Source organism: Haliotis rufescens, unplaced genomic scaffold, assembly GCF_023055435.1.
Source record: "Haliotis rufescens isolate VD_foot unplaced genomic scaffold, xgHalRufe1.0.p SCAF_92, whole genome shotgun sequence".
Classification (NCBI taxonomy): Eukaryota; Metazoa; Mollusca; class Gastropoda; order Lepetellida; family Haliotidae; genus Haliotis; species Haliotis rufescens.
The window spans coordinates 373778-393697 of NW_025964386.1; the positions used below are offsets into that span (position 1 = coordinate 373778).

General features: G+C 36.6%; 2 protein-coding genes across 2 annotated transcripts; both read right to left on the reverse strand.

Moving 5' to 3' along the window:
* Positions 1-1059: 1059 nt before the first annotated feature.
* LOC124135671 lies at positions 1060-4185 on the reverse strand. The gene is made up of 5 exons (XM_046501113.1): positions 4135-4185; positions 3079-3326; positions 2540-2633; positions 1412-2095; positions 1060-1208 (listed from the first exon to the last, which is right to left on the reverse strand). Exons 2-5 carry the CDS (start codon positions 3298-3300, stop codon positions 1198-1200), a joined length of 1011 nt encoding a protein of 336 aa, XP_046357069.1. The 5' UTR covers positions 3301-3326; positions 4135-4185; the 3' UTR covers positions 1060-1197.
* Positions 4186-11116: 6931 nt separating this feature from the next.
* Positions 11117-14436, reverse strand: LOC124135670. The gene is made up of 5 exons (XM_046501112.1): positions 14366-14436; positions 13310-13557; positions 12853-12946; positions 11468-12151; positions 11117-11265 (listed from the first exon to the last, which is right to left on the reverse strand). The coding sequence occupies exons 2-5, from the start codon at positions 13529-13531 to the stop codon at positions 11255-11257; spliced, it is 1011 nt and encodes a 336-aa protein (XP_046357068.1). The 5' UTR covers positions 13532-13557; positions 14366-14436; the 3' UTR covers positions 11117-11254.
* Positions 14437-19920: the final 5484 nt, after the last annotated feature.

The window sequence follows — 19920 nt, forward strand, 5'->3', positions numbered from 1 at the left end:
GATATATTTAATTTAAGTGAGTGAGTATGGTTTTACGCCGCTTTTAGCAATATTCCAGCAATATCACGGCGGGGGACACCAGAAATGTGCTTCACACATTGTACCCATGTCGGGAATCGAGCCCGGGTCTTCGGCGTGACGAGCGAATGCTTTAACCACCAGGCTACCCGACCGCCCCTATTTAATTTAATATCATAGATACAAATATGAAAGTTTGGAGCTCGATAGTCACATATTGTCGTTGTACAATGGGATTGAAAACTGGTCATTGCCATGTCACATTAGGCCACAAGAATGCGCTGAACTCAGTATCTCGTGTGACCGCCCCGGGCAGCAATCACGGCTCTGCATCTCCTCGACACTGACTGGATAAGTGTACGAATTCTGTCCTGCGGAATTCTGCGCCATTCTGCTTGTAACGCTTTGACCAGTTGTGGGTGTGTCTGCGGCGTGTTCTGACGTTGACGCATACGTCGATCGAGTTCATCCCAGAGGTGTTCGATTGGGTTGAGATCTGGATATCTCGACGGCCAGGGTAAGCCGTTGTTTGCATTATGAAGGTAGTCTACCGTGACACGAGCTGTGTTAAAACAGACGTCGGTTAGAAGAAATCCCAGTTTTAATCTCACATCAATGACATTAGGAGGATATTCATGTGGATAATTCATGTTGGCTTTAACTAACTTAATGTTGTTTACACAAGGGTTGTTAAACACTGTCAAATACGGACATGTATTGTGGTAAATAAACAACAGAAAAACAGTGTGAATCTCTGTGTAGCAGTGCCTCGTATCATTCTTAATACTGACTTTGAAATCGCTTTACACATTAAGCAATAATTACTGAATCCTTGATCTTTCACGACAAGCTGTATATCCGTGTCATGCGAAACGTAACCTTGTTTATTAAAATTGTGTTTCGAGGACCGAGTATTCATGAAATGTATTCTCAACCAATTAATATACCATGTAGGTGTGTGACGAATGTTCGCCTGGTTGTTGGGGGCGTGGTTACCTCCGCACTAATTGCAACCAGTGTGGGGAGATAAGGGATTCAAGATTTGAATTCATACTATTTATTAACGTTATAGGTGTACAGGCATAATCATCACGTGGTCTATGGCGCTCCTTCTTGCTGTTGTTGCAGGCATTTGACAACAACGTTAAATTCCAAAGTCCAAGGGTAGGGCCTTTGTGTTTAGCCGTGAACTGGAGATGAAAGGGAATATTACATCACATTCAGTTTTGTCAAAGTATTGGTTGGAGATATTAACAGAAAAGGCTAATGAATAGGCTAATGATTATATATGACAAAAACAAATAAAGTAGTAAAACCTAGATCTATATTGAACATTTCTATCTAAAGCAGAAAAAATAAAAGATAAGACTTTACTTAAGTTGATGATACTGACCATATACGACCCCGAGACCTATACCGCCGAGACTTGGATTACTAGGAGAGATGGCGTAAGTACCACATCCCCCGAAGTGTAGTTCCGTGTCGTAGAAGTAGTCGTCGTTGAGATGGTCAGTTGTACTTAACATTTTGGCACCCGAATTCCACTGATCCGTCAAAGGATGATGAGGGTTCACCCATCCTGTCCTTGAAGGCGAACGCTGATTGGGATTCGTATAGAAGGTGAAATAGGCATTGGGGTTTCCGTCACAATTACTGAATGACTTGTCAACTCCATTTGCGTTGTATCCATGCACGAAACCTTTCGAAAGGAGGACTTTGGGATGAAAACCCAGGTATAGATAGGGACCTAGATTCGGGTTGTGTGGGCTTGTGTAGAGTGTATATTCATTGACCATGATGCCAAGAGGTAGGAATGAAAACCTATCAAGCTGAGAGATTGTGGATTCGGATTGTGTCATGTTGCTCCACTTTGCAACAAAGCTGACTTTGGACTTAGTGTTGAAGTGGAGACTTAAATCCTCTGTTGTCAATGTGGCTGCAGCGGATTTGGAGAAGTAGGTGATGATGTCACTGCTGCTGAAGCGGCACCAAACTCTGATGGTACTGCCATTGTTAGTCCTGAGAGTATACTCGCCGCTAGCTGTGCCCGGTGCAACATTGTAGATGTCATGACATGCTGGAAAAATAATTGTAAATTGACTTCTTTTTGAACAAAAATAGTACTGAGCGTAGAACATGTATGGAAACAGATATGCTCTTTGAGATGGAAATAATAGTGACACAATCATTTCCGTAGTGATAAGAAACTCAGAACAAACAACTTTTGTTTAAGGATAGTAGCAGTCGTAAATGCTGGAATATTGCGGGACAAACTTGACATCGTCCCTCGTCAGCGAGCCTGGCCACCCGATCCCATTGGGCTTCCTTTACGACAACCACGGATTGAAGACTATTTCTAAAGCGGATATGCGTTGCAATCTAATGCAAACGTCTCGGTATTCATATCGATAATGTACTATGTATTCTGTCCAGCTGAAAACCAGAAACAACCGGGTCAAATGCTAATGTTACAAACAAGATCGGTCTGTAGGAGAATTGGGAGTGGTGAACAAATACTTACTGCGGATGTCATGTTGACAGATGTCTCCCATATAGCCTGGTTTGCACGCACAGGTCTGTTTAGTGCCCCCATTCATACAATCAGTTCTCTGGCCCTATAAAATCAAAGCATTTCAATATTAGTAAGTAAGATTTAACGCCGCTTTGAATAGTTATATCACAGCGTATCACCTTTGTTTCAGATAAATAAACAGATGGTAAACGCTCCTCCCAAACAAGATTCATCAGAAGATGACAAATCCCTCGGGCCCAAACAGTAAGTATAAATAGTAATACAAAGATTCCTCTTTTCATACCTTTTCAAAATGAACAAAATATACGGCATGCTCAACACAATGTCTATTAGGTGGTCGCTCCCTTAACTATCATGACGTACTTACACTATGAAGGTCGCTCCCTTAACTATCCTTACGTACTTACACTATGAAGGTCGCTCCCTTAACTATCATTACGCACTTACACTATGAAGGTCGCTCCTTTAACTATCATTACGTACTTACACGATGAAGGTCGCTCCCTCAACTATTATGACGTACTTACACTATGGAGGTCGCATCCATTACTGCCATAAAGACACGCCAAAGATGTTGGGAGTCCACATCCCTCACAAACAACAACACCATTCTGTTGGCAGTTAGGTGTGGCGGGACAAGGGTTTCGGTCATTCTTTGAATCTGTACACGGGAAGCACAGTATCAAAAGAGCGCAAAGGACACTCAGTGTTGGAAACATATCGGGAAGGAAATTGTTGCTCCAGATCATCGGACGCCTTTACGACACTTCTTCAACTGCAACATGAAATGTAAAATGAAAATAATATGCACATATGTAGTTGAATCTGATCATTTCCCTGTTTTGTACATTGTAAACGTGAACATTAAAACCCATCCTAATACCACCAACCGCACCTATTAACTGTTTTAACTGTAAGCATCTAAGCAATTGTATGCAAATATCGAGCTGATACGGTAAAAATAACAATTCGCTTAAAGCAGTGACCAACTGCTTGTTTATGCCTTACAGAAACATTTGGAGTAGGAACTAACATCTCAATCCAACAAACTGTCCATGACTATTCCAACATCGTCTCTGCCTCGAACAGGCTTCATTACCAATGTACCATCATGGCAATTAGCATTCGCTTTCATGGTTCGGAGAATGAGAAACCCAAACATTTCTGTTGAGGCCTCGAAGAAAGGTGACGCACTTTCTGAGCAATTAACCTTACAAATAGTGAACTCAATCCCTCAAGATGTTCGGAAGGGATGAATAACATAAGCAGAGCGCAATTCATTATGGGAATGCTAAATTTAACAACTGAAACCTCGCACTGATACGTTTTTAATTCAATTAAGAGTTATCAGGTATAACGGGTAACGTTACTCTACAGGTCATACAGGTCATTGCTTTTAGCCTTTTAACATGAATATTCATGTATTCACTATTAACAAGAATGAAGTAAGATTTCTGACTTTGAACTAGCAAATACAAGTGACAAAATTTAATGTTGATAGTATCAATACACCCATTAAAGATAAACTTTAAAGATAAAGAATCATATGTTATTTTAGGCAACAACACAAAGAAAAGGCTTACCTTAAAGTAGAAGCAACGTTGAGTAACTTGTGCCTTCCAAAGATTATTACAGGAGCAGAGTGATTCGACAGCTCTGTCCTGCTCTTATATTACCCAAAATGTTGACGAGGTAGAACGCACAGTTTGCTCTGATTGGTCAAACTGTATGTTTATTGTTTAATTAATATCTACGGCTAAAAATGAATTGACATAAGCTTTCCTTTCATGTGTTGTTCCTCGGATTTAACATTGCTCACAAAGTTAACCTAATGAATTGATATTGGAAGGAGACTTGAATTAATTTAAACAAAGAAGCATAAAAGAAGTAAACTCATTGTGTATGCTAATGAAGGCGCCCATTTGCGAGGGGGATTAAAAGTGTGACACGTAGCCACCACGGTTTACCCTCACTTTGCCAGCAGCTTGATGTTTACAGCTAGAAGGGATAAGTGGTTACACCTGACTGAGCGTGAAGGTCCAATTTATTCCCCGTGTAATTCTATCCGGGGTGTACAACCATGAACTATATCTAGCCTAAGAATGTCAGATTCAAGTATTAATTGCAACACATTCAACAGTCAATAAATATGTTATATTAACTAAAACACACACCAAAAAAAAAGTTTTACATTCATCTTTTATTTCACACAGATATTTGCAACATTTTACATTCATATTTTATTTCACACAGATATTTGCAACATTTTACATTCATATTTTATTTCACACAGCTTCCAAAGTCAAACAATATATGAAACATATCATCCAATTTATAGTCCGACAAGATGTGAGACATTGTCTCCATAGATCAGGGGGGTTGTGACACCTGTCACAAGTAGTCTCTTTTGCTGCTCTAACCTTTCCTCTAGCTGGCGGTACACCTTCTTCTTGGGTCTAACACTTCCACCTGCATTCAGCTGCATCACCGTCAACTCTGCAAATTTCTCTTCGGACTTGATCAGGTTCACAAACAATATAATATTTAAAAAACACTGCAAAACAGATATTACTCATTAAGTAAGATTCTCTAAATCTGAGAAAAATGTCACAAATTCAAATAAACCTGACATTGAAAAATAAAATAAACCTGACATTCAAAAACACTGCTATGCTATGCCTTGAATGCAAGGATTTATGAATGCAAACATATTATTTTAGTAAGAAAATTTAAATTGATTACTTACTGTTAAGTTCCTCTTGAAATATACTAGGCACTGGTCTGTGGTCTGTTCGGACAAGGTCCTTCATATTGGCAATGAAAGTATCTACTTTCAGTCTAGCAGGATCTCGAAGATGGTATTTCAATAACGCAATAAAATAGTTGAAATCAGTTAAAATGATTTACATTATGTGTCATTAAACTTGTAAGAACACCTGTATGTATTTGCGAAACAAAAACATGAGTTTTGAGCAAAGGAAAATATTCTCACCCATGGGCCAAAGCTTTTACGCGCCCCTGGGCGAAATATTTCAATATCGCTATAAAATCGTTGAATTAGGTTAAAATGATTTGAATTTTGTGTCATGATACTTGAAAGAAATACATTTATGTATTTGCGAAACAAAAACAAGAGTTTTGAGTAAAGGAACATATTCTCGCCCATGGGCCACTCTTCGACCATGGGCAGGCCCATGGGCGACATAGTGTAAATGTTTAGTTTTTGAACAATTTTTTATTCATTTTTTCTTCCTTAGTATGTTCCCTTGAAAACAGCATGTTTAATTTTGTAATTACCTTTAACCGAGACTGGGCATATACCGTAGAGTTTCTGGACTGTTTGGGTTTCCAGAATTAAAATTGGACGTTTTAAAAGATAAAATGTACATCAATCCATTAAAACGGGATTAACTGGGTAGTGACATGATATTAAGAGAGTGTGTGACAATGACGCTTTTACATTTGTGTTAGTAATACAGCTAACTTATTACACAGTGAATCATTATTCATTACATAATTAAACTGGTCAGCTGGATCAAGTTATAGGAAGGAGGGATCTAAACTAGAAATAGAATGAAACAAATTAAAACGTAGGTATGAGTAAAGCTCACAAGTTGCAAGAAAGTGTATTTCATCTTCTATTTAGTCTATTTATTAAAAGTGGTACAGGTTTTGTGTATCATCCTAATTCAATCTCTAAAGGTAAGGTTCCACAACGAAAGTTACTAAAAATACTTCTTTCGTATCCATTAAGTGAAGCACTGACATACTTCTCGATATAAAAATCAGTTTTAAATCGTCTATACGTTCATAGCGTATTACCATTTACTAAATTTCTATCATTCCATAATTCTACAAGCCAGTTATTATAATCAATACACATTAACCACTGTTTTGCAGAATCAATCAGCTGAGGATATGTCAAAACATTTGACAGGGGTATAGCCCAGTTTTAAAGAAGTGAATATGTAACATTATGCCAGGATTTTCTAAACTTAAGCGACCTTGTTATTCACAGATCTAACAATGATGGATTGCTGTGCTCTGTGTAAACGGCGCCGGAATCTGAGAACCTCAACATGTTGTTTCCTCCACCCCATATCCCAACACCTTGGTTGAACAAGATTTGCATAAAGAGTATTAAAAACTTCATAAGGTAGTCCACCAACTGATTTAAATTTGCAAATTATTACATCCAAAGCACGACTTGCAGATTTCATTCGCTGTAAAATTAAGATTAAGGTGTTAATGAAACCATAATTCAATATATTTATAAGCTTCTGTTTAACCAATGACATTATCATCATCGTTTTATTTCTGATTAACTTTTAATTGCAATGCAGAGTACCAATTGGCCGCACGTTCAAGCATACGCTGTAAAAAAATGTTCATTAGGTGCTTTTAAGGTTATATCATCAGCATATAACAAAAGGCTAAGTATAGCATCACCAACGTTAATACCACGACGTAAACTATTAACATATTCTAGATCATTAATGGAAACCGAAAAAAGTGTCGGCGACATAACGCAACCTTGTCGCACACCGTAATATGCAGAAAATACATCAGTATTGAGATCATTCACTCTTACACAAGATTGAATGTTATCATACATGGGTTGAACAACATTAAGGAACCTACCACTGATGCCTAAACGTTTCAATTTATACCACAGGGACTGTCTATGGACTTTATCAAAGGCCTTCATAATATCAATGGAACAAACAAAAGTGGACTGTTTTGATTGTTTACGGTTATTAACAACTGAATATAATGAATAAATATGTTCTTGGGTACTACATTTTGAGGGAAAGCCATTTTGCTCGTTAGCTGAAATTTCGTTATTTTCTAACAAGGTATTTAATTTGGAATTTAAAATGTCAGTACATTTGACAAGGAATTGATAGTAGGGAAATTCCTCGGTAGCTGAGGGGATCCCGAGGATTTGTATTAGATTTTCCTAATTGGATTACCAACACTAAGTTGCCATAAATCAGGGCAAATACAATTTTCAAAAACCATATTTTCAAAACAGTTTCCACAAAATATCAATACATTTGTTGTTTTTCAAAGCTTCAGCCTGGAGTAGGTCATTACAAGCAGCCTTACCACGTTTAGCACGTGTTACAGCACGTTCAACCTCAGCACGCGCGATAGCTGCATCAAGGTAATTAGTGTCAAGTCCTACGTCACAGTTGACCACATTCTCTGGATCAGCTTGATCAGAATTTTAACAATCAACATTAATATGCTTTGAATACAGAGAACTATAGTCATTTTTCCATTTTTCTAACACATCATCTTTATCTGTAATTACAACATCATCATCAATAATTTCTAGTTGAATACTGCTATTTCTGTCGTTTGATATGCCTGTTTTGCCAATGGTCTTCTCTGTTTAAACTTTACTAGTAGGCGTGCTTGTTCATTACGTTGATAATTTCTTTGACATTTTCTTAAAAGTTTATCAAACACTTTACGTTCAGCAACGAACCTGCCCTTTAAGGTTTGTAGGAAGACCGTGCCCTGGGGTTGCTGACTCTCTGACTGGCAGGTAGAGCCACGTTATCCAGCTCCTTGTGCATGGAAGCAAGTAAATCAGAATTAGGCAAAGCTGTGTCCCTTTTTGATATGTATAAATGACTTTGGTAAATACATTCGTGTCGAAGCTGTGTGTTTCCATATATAAATAAATAGTGCAATTTACAATTATCCAATATGCTATACATTATATATATTATACTTAAATATTATAATAGGTTAGCATAAGCTTTATCTTATCACATAATGATAGTATACTATACAATATCCTTACTTCTTAAACTATCAACATTTATACTGGTGTAGCACCATCTCTTGTAACATTAAAATTTAATCGTTACATACCTCGTCATTTTATTTTTCAAGTAAGCCTTTACAAAACTGCATGTAATTTCACCCAAATCTACATTAAAAACCAAAAAAAGGTTTCTGATTAAATTGTTACCTTCCTTGTAAGTTTATATTTCAAGTAAGCCTTATGAAACTAACACTGAACCATTTCGTATACAGAGTACATACAAAAACATACCAAAGGTTGTCAGTATCAGCTTAGTACATATTATATTAATGATACCTCATTTTAGAATGACTATATTAAGTATTTACATTACTAAGTTCTGTAACGTCAAGTCCACTAATGTCTTTTAGCATATTAGTCACGAAAGGAATGCTTTATACAAGCTTTTCAACATCAACATACTTGTACATATACACAATAATATATTTTCAGTTTAAACATAATTTCTTCTCATGAAAATGATTAGGCACACGTCATCACAACTTAGAACGTCTTTTCACATTGATTTACATGTATGCTTATTTACAAGTTAATCCACTGAATGACAGAAAGGAATGAAAAGAAATAGAGAAACAATGTACATTCACATTGCTCACTCAAACCTTTTTGTTTTCTTTATATATGTATGTACATTCCTAAAAATGCTTTCGTTCACATAATTGGGTACAATTGCATCAATCCATGTTTCTGGCTAATTTAGATAAAGGACATAAATGAAAACAATTATATGAATTTTCTCATTTTGGATCTTCGTTTAAACCTTTTCTAAATAAGTCATAATTTATTCAAAAGACACAAATCAAAGTTCTGAGTTTCAACAAGCAAATACAAGTGACACGATTCAATGTTCATAGTATCAACACACACATTAAACACTAACGCAGGCGCCCATTGGGACAGCTATGTCCTGCTCTAATATTACCCAAAACATTGACGAGGTATAACGTACACTTTGCTCTGATTGGTCAAACTGTATCTTTATTGTTTAATATCTACGATTAAATTGACATATATCTAATTTTCAAGTATTGTTCCCGGATTTAACAAAGCTCACATAGTTAACCTAGTGAGACTTGAATTAATTTAAACAAAGACACATGGTGTGATTAAGCCCTTGTGTATTCTGATGAAGGCGGATATTTGCTTAAGGGATTAAACTGTTACACATAGTGACCACTCTAATTACATGACAGGCTTGGCTTGAGTTGCCGTGACGCAGCAGTGACACTGAATGTTGACTTCGGCAAAAACTGTGTAACATTTTGTATAATAGAAAATAGACCAAATATATAAAGCATAATTACATTTGATATGTTATCAAATATCAAACTTTCTTTTGAGGAATAATAGGGCAAATGGCGCGCTATAACAATACTTACACAGTTTAACGCTTACATGTATGTGTTTGCTAAGTAACTGTAACTGCGATTGACCAGTGGCGAAAGCTGCAAGATATATTTTAATTGTACTTAGCAAGTTGCAAAAATACAGTTATGCTTTGTTCAGGTTAATGTGTACAAAATATAAAAATGTATCGAGAAACCCATGCACCATTATACCCCTATCACCAGTACAGCGTATACATCTACTGCCAGAAAGTTTAATGCAACATGAAATGTAATATTAATGAGTAAAAAATCCATGTAAATTAAAAGCTACAAAAAAACACCCATAATCATAAGAATTCGCAACTAAAATCAGAACCCATTGTACGATTCCGACTAAATCGTAAGTATAAGTTGTTAATCACTTCCTCATTCACACGTGTGTAATGAACACATACACTCTTCAAAAAAGGAAACGCACAAGTGGATTTTTAGTTAATTTATTGTACATAATAAAGTCGATATATTTATATAAATATGAAATTTTGGAGCTCGATAGTCACATATTGTCGTTGTACAAAGGCATTGAAAAATGTTCTTTGTCATGTCACATTAGGCCACAAGAATGCGCTGAACTCAGTATCTACGTGTGACCGCCCCGGGCAGCAATCACGGCTCTGCATCTCCTCGACACTGACTGGATAAATGTACGGATTCTGTCCTGCGGAATTCTGCGCCATTCTGCTTGTAACGCTTTGACCAGTTGTGGGAGTGTCTGCAGCGTGTTCTGACGTTGACGTATACGTCGATCGAGTTCATCCCAGAGGTGTTCGATTGGGTTGAGATCTGGATATCTCAACGGCCAGGGTAAGCCGTTGATGTTTGCATTATGTAGGTAGTCTACAGTGACACGAGCTGTGTTAAAACAGACGTCGGTTAGAAGAAATCCCAGTTTTAATCTCACAGCAATGACATTAGGAGGATATTCATGTGGATAATTCATGTTGGCTTTAACTAACTTAATGTTGTTTACACAAGGGTTGTTAAACACTGTCAAATACGGACATGTATTGTGGTAAATAAACAACAGAAAAACAGTGTGAATCTCTGTGTAGCAGTGCCTCGTATTATTCTTAATACTGACTTTGAAATCGCTTTACACATTAAGCAATAATTACTGAATCCTTGATCTTTCACGACAAGCTGTATATCCGTGTCATGCGAAACGTAACCTTGTTTATTAAAATTGTGTTTCGAGGACCGAGTATTCATGAAATGTATTCTCAACCAATTAATATACCATGTAGGTGTGTGACGAATGTTCGCCTGGTTGTTGGGGGCGTGGTTACCTCCGCACTAATTGCAACCAGTGTGGGGAGACGTGAAATAAGGGATTCAAGATTTGAATTCATACTATTTATTAACGTTATAGGTGTACAGGCATAATCATCACGTGGTCTATGGCGCTCCTTCTTGCTGTTGTTGCAGGCATTTGACAACAACGTTAAATTCCAAAGTCCAAGGGTAGGGCCTTTGTGTTTAGCCGTGAACTGGAGATGAAAGGGAATATTACATCACATTCAGTTTTGTCAAAGTATTGGTTGGAGATATTAACAGAAAAGGCTAATGAATAGGCTAATGATTATTTATGACAAAAACAAATAAAGTAGTAAAACCTAGATCTATAATGAACATTTCTATCTAAAGCAAAAAAATAACAGATAAGACTTTACTTAAGTTGATGATACTGACCATATACGACCCCGAGACCTATACCGCCGAGACTTGGATTACTAGGAGAGATGGCGTAAGTACCACATCCCCCGAAGTGTAGTTCCGTGTCGTAGAAGTAGTCGTCGTTGAGATGGTCAGTTGTACTTAACATTTTGGCACCCGAATTCCACTGATCCGTCAAAGGATGATGAGGGTTCACCCATCCTGTCCTTGAAGGCGAACGCTGATTGGGATTCGTATAGAAGGTGAAATAGGCATTGGGGTTTCCGTCACAATTACTGAATGACTGGTCAACTCCATTTGCGTTGTATCCATGCACGAAACCTTTCGAAAGGAGGACTTTGGGATGAAAACCCAGGTATAGATAGGGACCTAGATTCGGGTTGTGTGGGCTTGTGTAGAGTGTATATTCATTGACCATGATGCCAAGAGGTAGGAATAAAAACCTATCAAGCTGAGAGATTGTGGATTCGGATTGTGTCGTGTTGCTCCACTTTGCAACAAAGCTGACTTTGGACTTAGTGTTTAAGTGGAGACTTAAATCCTCTGTTGTCAATGTGGCTGCAGCGGATTTGGAAAAGTAGGTGATAATGTCACTGCTGCTGAAGCGGCACCAAACTCTGATGGTACTGCCATTGTTAGTCCTGAGAGTATACTCGCCGCTAGCTGTGCCCGGTGCAACATTGTAGATGTCATGACATGCTGGAAAAATAATTGTAAATTGACTTCTTTTTGAACAAAAATAGTACTGAGCGTAGAACATGTATGGAAACAGATATGCTCTTTGAGATGGAAATAATAGTGACACAATCATTTCCGTAGTGATAAGAAATCTTTCCTGAGTACTGTACGATTCCAAACATTTCATATGCATGTGTTTATGAATGACTGTTAATTAATGATGATATAAGGTATTCGCGGATCGGTTAAAGTATCCTAACCCACTTGTCACAAACACATACAAAGGCAAGTCAATTGGTCACCTGTATAAATACGCGGACACATGAAAATTTAGCAGTGTCCTCGACATTTCTACCAGAAACTGTTTTTAAGGCTTTAAGAAGGCCTGGCATGTTGTGACTCAGAACAAACAACTTTTGTTTAAGGATAGTAGCAGTCGTAAATGCTGGAATATTGCGGGACAAACTTGACATCGTCCCTCGTCAGCGAGCCTGGCCACCCGATCCCATTGGGCTTCCTTTACGACAACCACGGATTGAAGACTATTTATAAACCGGATATGCGTTGCAATCTAATGCAAACGTCTCGGTATTCATATCGATAATGTACTATGTATTCTGTCCAGCTGAACTTAAGGAAAACCAGCAACAACCGGGTCAAATGCTAATGTTACAAACAAGATCGGTCTGTAGGAGAATTGGGAGTGGTGAACAAATACTTACTGCGGATGTCATGTTGACAGATGTCTCCCATATAGCCTGGTTTGCACGCACAGGTCTGTTTTGTGCCCCCATTCAAACAATCAGTTCTCTGGCCCTATAAAATCAAAGCATTTCAATATTAGTAAGTTAGATTTAACGCCGCTTGGAATAGTTATATCACAGCGTATCACCTTTGTTTCAGATAAATAAACAGATGGTAAACCCTCCTCCCAAACAAGATTCATCAGAAGATGACAAATCCCTCGGGCCCAAACAGTAAGTATCAATAGTAATAAAGATTCCTCTTTTCATACCTTTTCAAAATGAACAAAATATACGGCATGCACAACACAATGTCTATTAGGTGGTCGCTCCCTTAACTATCATTACGCACTTACACTATGAAGGTCGCTCCTTTAACTATCATTACGTACTTACACGATGAAGGTCGCTCCCTCAACTATTATGACGTACTTACACTATGGAGGTCGCATCCATTACTGCCATAAAGACACGCCAAAGATGTTGGGAGTCCACATCCCTCACAAACAACAACACCATTCTGTTGGCAGTTAGGTGTGGCGGGACAAGGGTTTCGGTCATTCTTTGAATCTGTACACGGGAAGCACAGTATCAAAAGAGCGCAAAGGACACTCAGTGTTGGAAACATATCGGGAGGGAAATTGTTGCTCCAGATCATCGGACGCCTTTACGACACTTCTTCAACTGCAACATGAAATGTAAAATGAAAATAATATGCACATATGTAGTTGAATCTGATCATTTCCCTGTTTTGTACATTGTAAACGTGAACATTAAAACCCATCCTAATACCACCAACCGCACCTATTAACTGTTTTAACTGTAAGCATCTAAGCAATTGTATGCAAATATCGAGCTGATACGGTAAAAATAACAATTCGCTTAAAGCAGTGACCAACTGCTTGTTTATGCCTTACAGAAACATTTGGAGTAGGAACTAACATCTCAATCCAACAAACTGTCCATGACTATTCCAACATCGTCTCTGCCTCGAACAGGCTTCATTACCAATGTACCATCATGGCAATTAGCATTCGCTTTCATGGTTCGGAGAATGAGAAACCCAAACATTTCTGTTGAGGCCTCGAAGAAAGGTGACGCACTTTCTGAGCAATTAACCTTACAAATAGTGAACTCAATCCCTCAAGATGTTCGGAAGGGATGAATAACATAAGCAGAGCGCAATTCATTATGGGAATGCTAAATTTAACAACTGAAACCTCGCACTGATACGTTTTTAATTCAATTAAGAGTTATCAGGTATAACGGGTAACGTTACTCTACAGGTCATACAGGTCATTGCTTTTAGCCTTTTAACATGAATATTCATGTATTCACTATTAACAAGAATGAAGTAAGATTTCTGACTTTGAACTAGCAAATACAAGTGACAAAATTTAATGTTGATAGTATCAATACACCCATTAAAGATAAACTTTAAAGATAAAGAATCATATGTTATTTTAGGCAACAACACAAAGAAAAGGCTTACCTTAAAGTAGAAGCAACGTTGAGTAACTTGTGCCTTCCAAAGTTTATTACAGGAGCAGAGTGATTCGACAGCTCTGTCCTGCTCTTATATAACCCAAAATGTTGACGAGGTAGAACGCACAGTTTGCTCTGATTGGTCAAACTGTATGTTTATTGTTTAATTAATATCTACGGCTAAAAATGAATTGACATAAGCTTTCCTTTCATGTGTTGTTCCTCGGATTTAACATTGCTCACAAAGTTAACCTAATGAATTGATATTGGAAGGAGACTTGAATTAATTTAAACAAAGAAGCATAAAAGAAGTAAACTCATTGTGTATGCTAATGAAGGCGCCCATTTGCGAGGGGGATTAAAAGTGTGACACGTAGCCACCACGGTTTACCCTCACTTTGCCAGCAGCTTGATGTTTACAGCTAGAAGGGATAAGTGGTTACACCTGACTGAGCGTGAAGGTCCAATTTATTCCCCGTGTAATTCTATCCGGGGTGTACAACCATGAACTATATCTAGCCTAAGAATGTCAGATTCAAGTATTAATTGCAACACATTCAACAGTCAATAAATATGTTATATTAACTAAAACACACACCAAAAAAAAAGTTTTACATTCATCTTTTATTTCACACAGATATTTGCAACATTTTACATTCATATTTTATTTCACACAGATATTTGCAACATTTTACATTCATATTTTATTTCACACAGCTTCCAAAGTCAAACAATATATGAAACATATCATCCAATTTATAGTCCGACAAGATGTGAGACATTGTCTCCATAGATCAGGGGGGTTGTGACACCTGTCACAAGTAGTCTCTTTTGCTGCTCTAACCTTTCCTCTAGCTGGCGGTACACCTTCTTCTTGGGTCTAACACTTCCACCTGCATTCAGCTGCATCACCGTCAACTCTGCAAATTTCTCTTCGGACTTGATCAGGTTCACAAACAATATAATATTTAAAAAACACTGCAAAACAGATATTACTCATTAAGTAAGATTCTCTAAATCTGAGAAAAATGTCACAAATTCAAATAAACCTGACATTGAAAAATAAAATAAACCTGACATTCAAAAACACTGCTATGCTATGCCTTGAATGCAAGGATTTATATATGCAAACATATTATTTTAGTAAGAAAATTTAAATTGATTACTTACTGTTAAGTTCCTCTTGAAATATACTAGGCACTGGTCTGTGGTCTGTTCGGACAAGGTCCTTCATATTGGCAATGAAAGTATCTACTTTCAGTCTAGCAGGATCTCGAAGATCGTATTTCAATAACGCAATAAAATAGTTGAATTAAGTTAAAATGATTTACATTATGTGTCATTAAACTTGTAAGAACACCTGTATGTATTTGCGAAACAAAAACATGAGTTTTGAGCAAAGGAAAATATTCTCACCCATGGGCCAAAGCTTTTACGCGCCCCTGGGCGAAATATTTCAATATCGCTATAAAATCGTTGAATTAGGTTAAAATGATTTGAATTTTGTGTCATGATACTTGAAAGAAATACATTTATGTATTTGCGAAACAAAAACAAGAGTTTTGAGTAAAGGAACATATTCATGCCCATGGGCCACTCTTCGACCATGGGCAGGCCCATGGGCAGGCCCATGGGCGACATAGTGTAAATGTTTAGTTTTTGAACAATTTTTTATTCATTTTTTCTTCCTTAGTATGTTCCCTTGAAAACAGCATGTTTAATTTTGTAATTACCTTTAACCGAGACTGGGCATATACCGTAGAGTTTCTGGACTGTTTGGGTTTCCAGAATTAAAATTGGACGTTTTAAAAGATAAAATGTACATCAATCCATTAAAACGGGATTAACTGGGTAGTGACATGATATTAAGAGAGTGTGTGACAATGACGCTTTTACATTTGTGTTAGTAATACAGCTAACTTATTACACAGTGAATCATTATTCATTACATAATTAAACTGGTCAGCTGGATCAAGTTATAGGAAGGAGGGATCTAAACTAGAAATAGAATGAAACAAATTAAAACGTAGGTATGAGTAAAGCTCACAAGTTGCAAGAAAGTGTATTTCATCTTCTATTTAGTCTATTTATTAAAAGTGGTACAGGTTTTGTGTATCATCCTAATTCAATCTCTAAAGGTAAGGTTCCACAACGAAAGTTACTAAAAATACTTCTTTCGTATCCATTAAGTGAAGCACTGACATACTTCTCGATATAAAAATCAGTTTTAAATCGTCTATACGTTCATAGCGTATTACCATTTACTAAATTTCTATCATTCCATAATTCTACAAGCCAGTTATTATAATCAATACACATTAACCACTGTTTTGCAGAATCAATCAGCTGAGGATATGTCAAAACATTTGACAGGGGTAAAGCCCAGTTTTAAAGAAGTGAATATGTAACATTATGCCAGGATTTTCTAAACTTAAGCGACCTTGTTATTCACAGATCTAACAATGATGGATTGCTGTGCTCTATGTAAACGGCGCCGGAATCTGAGAACCTCAACATGTTGTTTCCTCCACCCCATATCCCAACACCTTGGTTGAACAAGATTTGCATAAAGAGTATTAAAAACTTCATAAGGTAGTCCACCAACTGATTTAAATTTGCAAATTATTACATCCAAAGCACGACTTGCAGATTTCATTCGCTGTAAAATTAAGATTAAGGTGTTAATGAAACCATAATTCAATATATTTATAAGCTTCTGTTTAATCAATGACATTATCGTCATCGAAATAAAATGAATAATCTGATCTTAAACATGAAGCTTGACGGAAATGAACAACTTTAGTTTTATTTCTGATTAACTTTTAATTGCAATGCAGAGTACCAATTGGCCGCACGTTCAAGCATACGCTGTAAAAAAATGTTCATTAGGTGCTTTTAAGGTTATATCATCAGCATATAACAAAAGGCTAAGTATAGCATCACCAACGTTAATACCACGACGTAAACTATTAACATATTCTAGATCATTAATGGAAACCGAAAAAAGTGTCGGCGACATAACGCAACCTTGTCGCACACCGTAATATGCAGAAAATACATCAGTATTGAGATCATTCACTCTTACACAAGATTGAATGTTATCATACATGGGTTGAACAACATTAAGGAACCTACCACTGATGCCTAAACGTTTCAATTTATACCACAGGGACTGTCTATGGACTTTATCAAAGGCCTTCATAATATCAATGGAACAAACAAAAGTGGACTGTTTTGATTGTTTACGGTTATTAACAACTGAATATAATGAATAAATATGTTCTTGGGTACTACATTTTGAGGGAAAGCCATTTTGCTCGTTAGCTGAAATTTCGTTATTTTCTAACAAGGTATTTAATTTGGAATTTAAAATGTCAGTACATTTGACAAGGAATTGATAGTAGGGAAATTCCTCGGTAGCTGAGGGGATCCCGAGGATTTGTATTAGATTTTCCTAATTGGATTACCAACACTAAGTTGCCATAAATCAGGGCAAATACAATTTTCAAAAACCATATTTTCAAAACAGTTTCCACAAAATATCAATACATTTGTTGTTTTTCAAAGCTTCAGCCTGGAGTAGGTCATTACAAGCAGCCTTACCACGTTTAGCACGTGTTACAGCACGTTCAACCTCAGCACGCGCGATAGCTGCATCAAGGTAATTAGTGTCAAGTCCTACGTCACAGTTGACCACATTCTCTGGATCAGCTTGATCAGAATTTTAACAATCAACATTAATATGCTTTGAATACAGAGAACTATAGTCATTTTTCCATTTTTCTAACACATCATCTTTATCTGTAATTACAACATCATCATCAATAATTTCTAGTTGAATACTGCTATTTCTGTCGTTTGATATGCCTGTTTTGCCAATGGTCTTCTCTGTTTAAACTTTACTAGTAGGCGTGCTTGTTCATTACGTTGATAATTTCTTTGACATTTTCTTAAAAGTTTATCAAACACTTTACGTTCAGCAACGAACCTGCCCTTTAAGGTTTGTAGGAAGACCGTGCCCTGGGGTTGCTGACTCTCTGACTGGCAGGTAGAGCCACGTTATCCAGCTCCTTGTGCATGGAAGCAAGTAAATCAGAATTAGGCAAAGCTGTGTCCCTTTTTGATATGTATAAATGACTTTGGTAAATACATTCGTGTCGAAGCTGTGTGTTTCCATATATAAATAAATAGTGCAATTTACAATTATCCAATATGCTATACATTATATATATTATACTTAAATATTATAATAGGTTAGCATAAGCTTTATCTTATCACATAATGATAGTATACTATACAATATCCTTACTTCTTAAACTATCAACATTTATACTGGTGTAGCACCATCTCTTGTAACATTAAAATTTAATCGTTACATACCTCGTCATTTTATTTTTCAAGTAAGCCTTTACAAAACTGCATGTAATTTCACCCAAATCTACATTAAAAACCAAAAAAAGGTTTCTGATTAAATTGTTACCTTCCTTGTAAGTTTATATTTCAAGTAAGCCTTATGAAACTAACACTGAACCATTTCGTATACAGAGTACATACAAAAACATACCAAAGGTTGTCAGTATCAGCTTAGTACATATTATATTAATGATACCTCATTTTAGAATGACTATATTAAGTATTTACATTACTAAGTTCTGTAACGTCAAGTCCACTAATGTCTTTTAGCATATTAGTCACGAAAGGAATGCTTTATACAAGCTTTTCAACATCAACATACTTGTACATATACACAATAATATATTTTCAGTTTAAACATAATTTCTTCTCATGAAAATGATTAGGCACACGTCATCACAACTTAGAACGTCTTTTCACATTGATTTACTTGTATGCTTATTTACAAGTTAATCCACTGAATGACAGAAAGGAATGAAAAGAAATAGAGAAACAATGTACATTCACATTGCTCACTCAAACCTTTTTGTTTTCTTTATATATGTATGTACATTCCTAAAAATGCTTTCGTTCACATAATTGGGTACAATTGCATCAATCCATGTTTCTGGCTAATTTAGATAAAGGACATAAATGAAAACAATTATATGAATTTTCTCATTTTGGATCTTCGTTTAAACCTTTTCTAAATAAGTCATAATTTATTCAAAAGACACAAATCAAAGTTCTGAGTTTCAACAAGCAAATACAAGTGACACGATTCAATGTTCATAGTATCAACACACACATTAAACACTAACGCAGGCGCCCATTGGGACAGCTATGTCCTGCTCTAATATTACCCAAAACATTGACGAGGTATAACGTACACTTTGCTCTGATTGGTCAAACTGTATCTTTATTGTTTAATATCTACGATTAAATTGACATATATCTAATTTTCAAGTATTGTTCCCGGATTTAACAAAGCTCACATAGTTAACCTAGTGAGACTTGAATTAATTTAAACAAAGACACATGGTGTGATTAAGCCCTTGTGTATTCTGATGAAGGCGGATATTTGCTTAAGGGATTAAACTGTTACACATAGTGACCACTCTAATTACATGACAGGCTTGGCTTGAGTTGCCGTGACGCAGCAGTGACACT

What these genes read in the sequence shown, in the direction of transcription:
- LOC124135670 (XM_046501112.1), bottom strand. Translation starts at nt 13,531, where the DNA reads ATGATCTGGAGCAACAATTTCCCTCCCGATATGTTTCCAACACTGAGT. An exon ending in ATGGATGCGACCTCCATAGT is followed by an intron (nt 12,947 to 13,309) that starts GTAAGTACGTCA and finishes TTGATTTTATAG; the next exon opens with GGCCAGAGAACTGATTGTTT. An exon ending in CTGTCAACATGACATCCGCA is followed by an intron (nt 12,152 to 12,852) that starts GTAAGTATTTGT and finishes TTATTTTTCCAG; the next exon opens with CATGTCATGACATCTACAAT.
- LOC124135671 (XM_046501113.1), bottom strand. Translation starts at nt 3,300, where the DNA reads ATGATCTGGAGCAACAATTTCCTTCCCGATATGTTTCCAACACTGAGT. An exon ending in ATGGATGCGACCTCCATAGT is followed by an intron (nt 2,634 to 3,078) that starts GTAAGTACGTCA and finishes TTGATTTTATAG; the next exon opens with GGCCAGAGAACTGATTGTAT. An exon ending in CTGTCAACATGACATCCGCA is followed by an intron (nt 2,096 to 2,539) that starts GTAAGTATTTGT and finishes TTATTTTTCCAG; the next exon opens with CATGTCATGACATCTACAAT.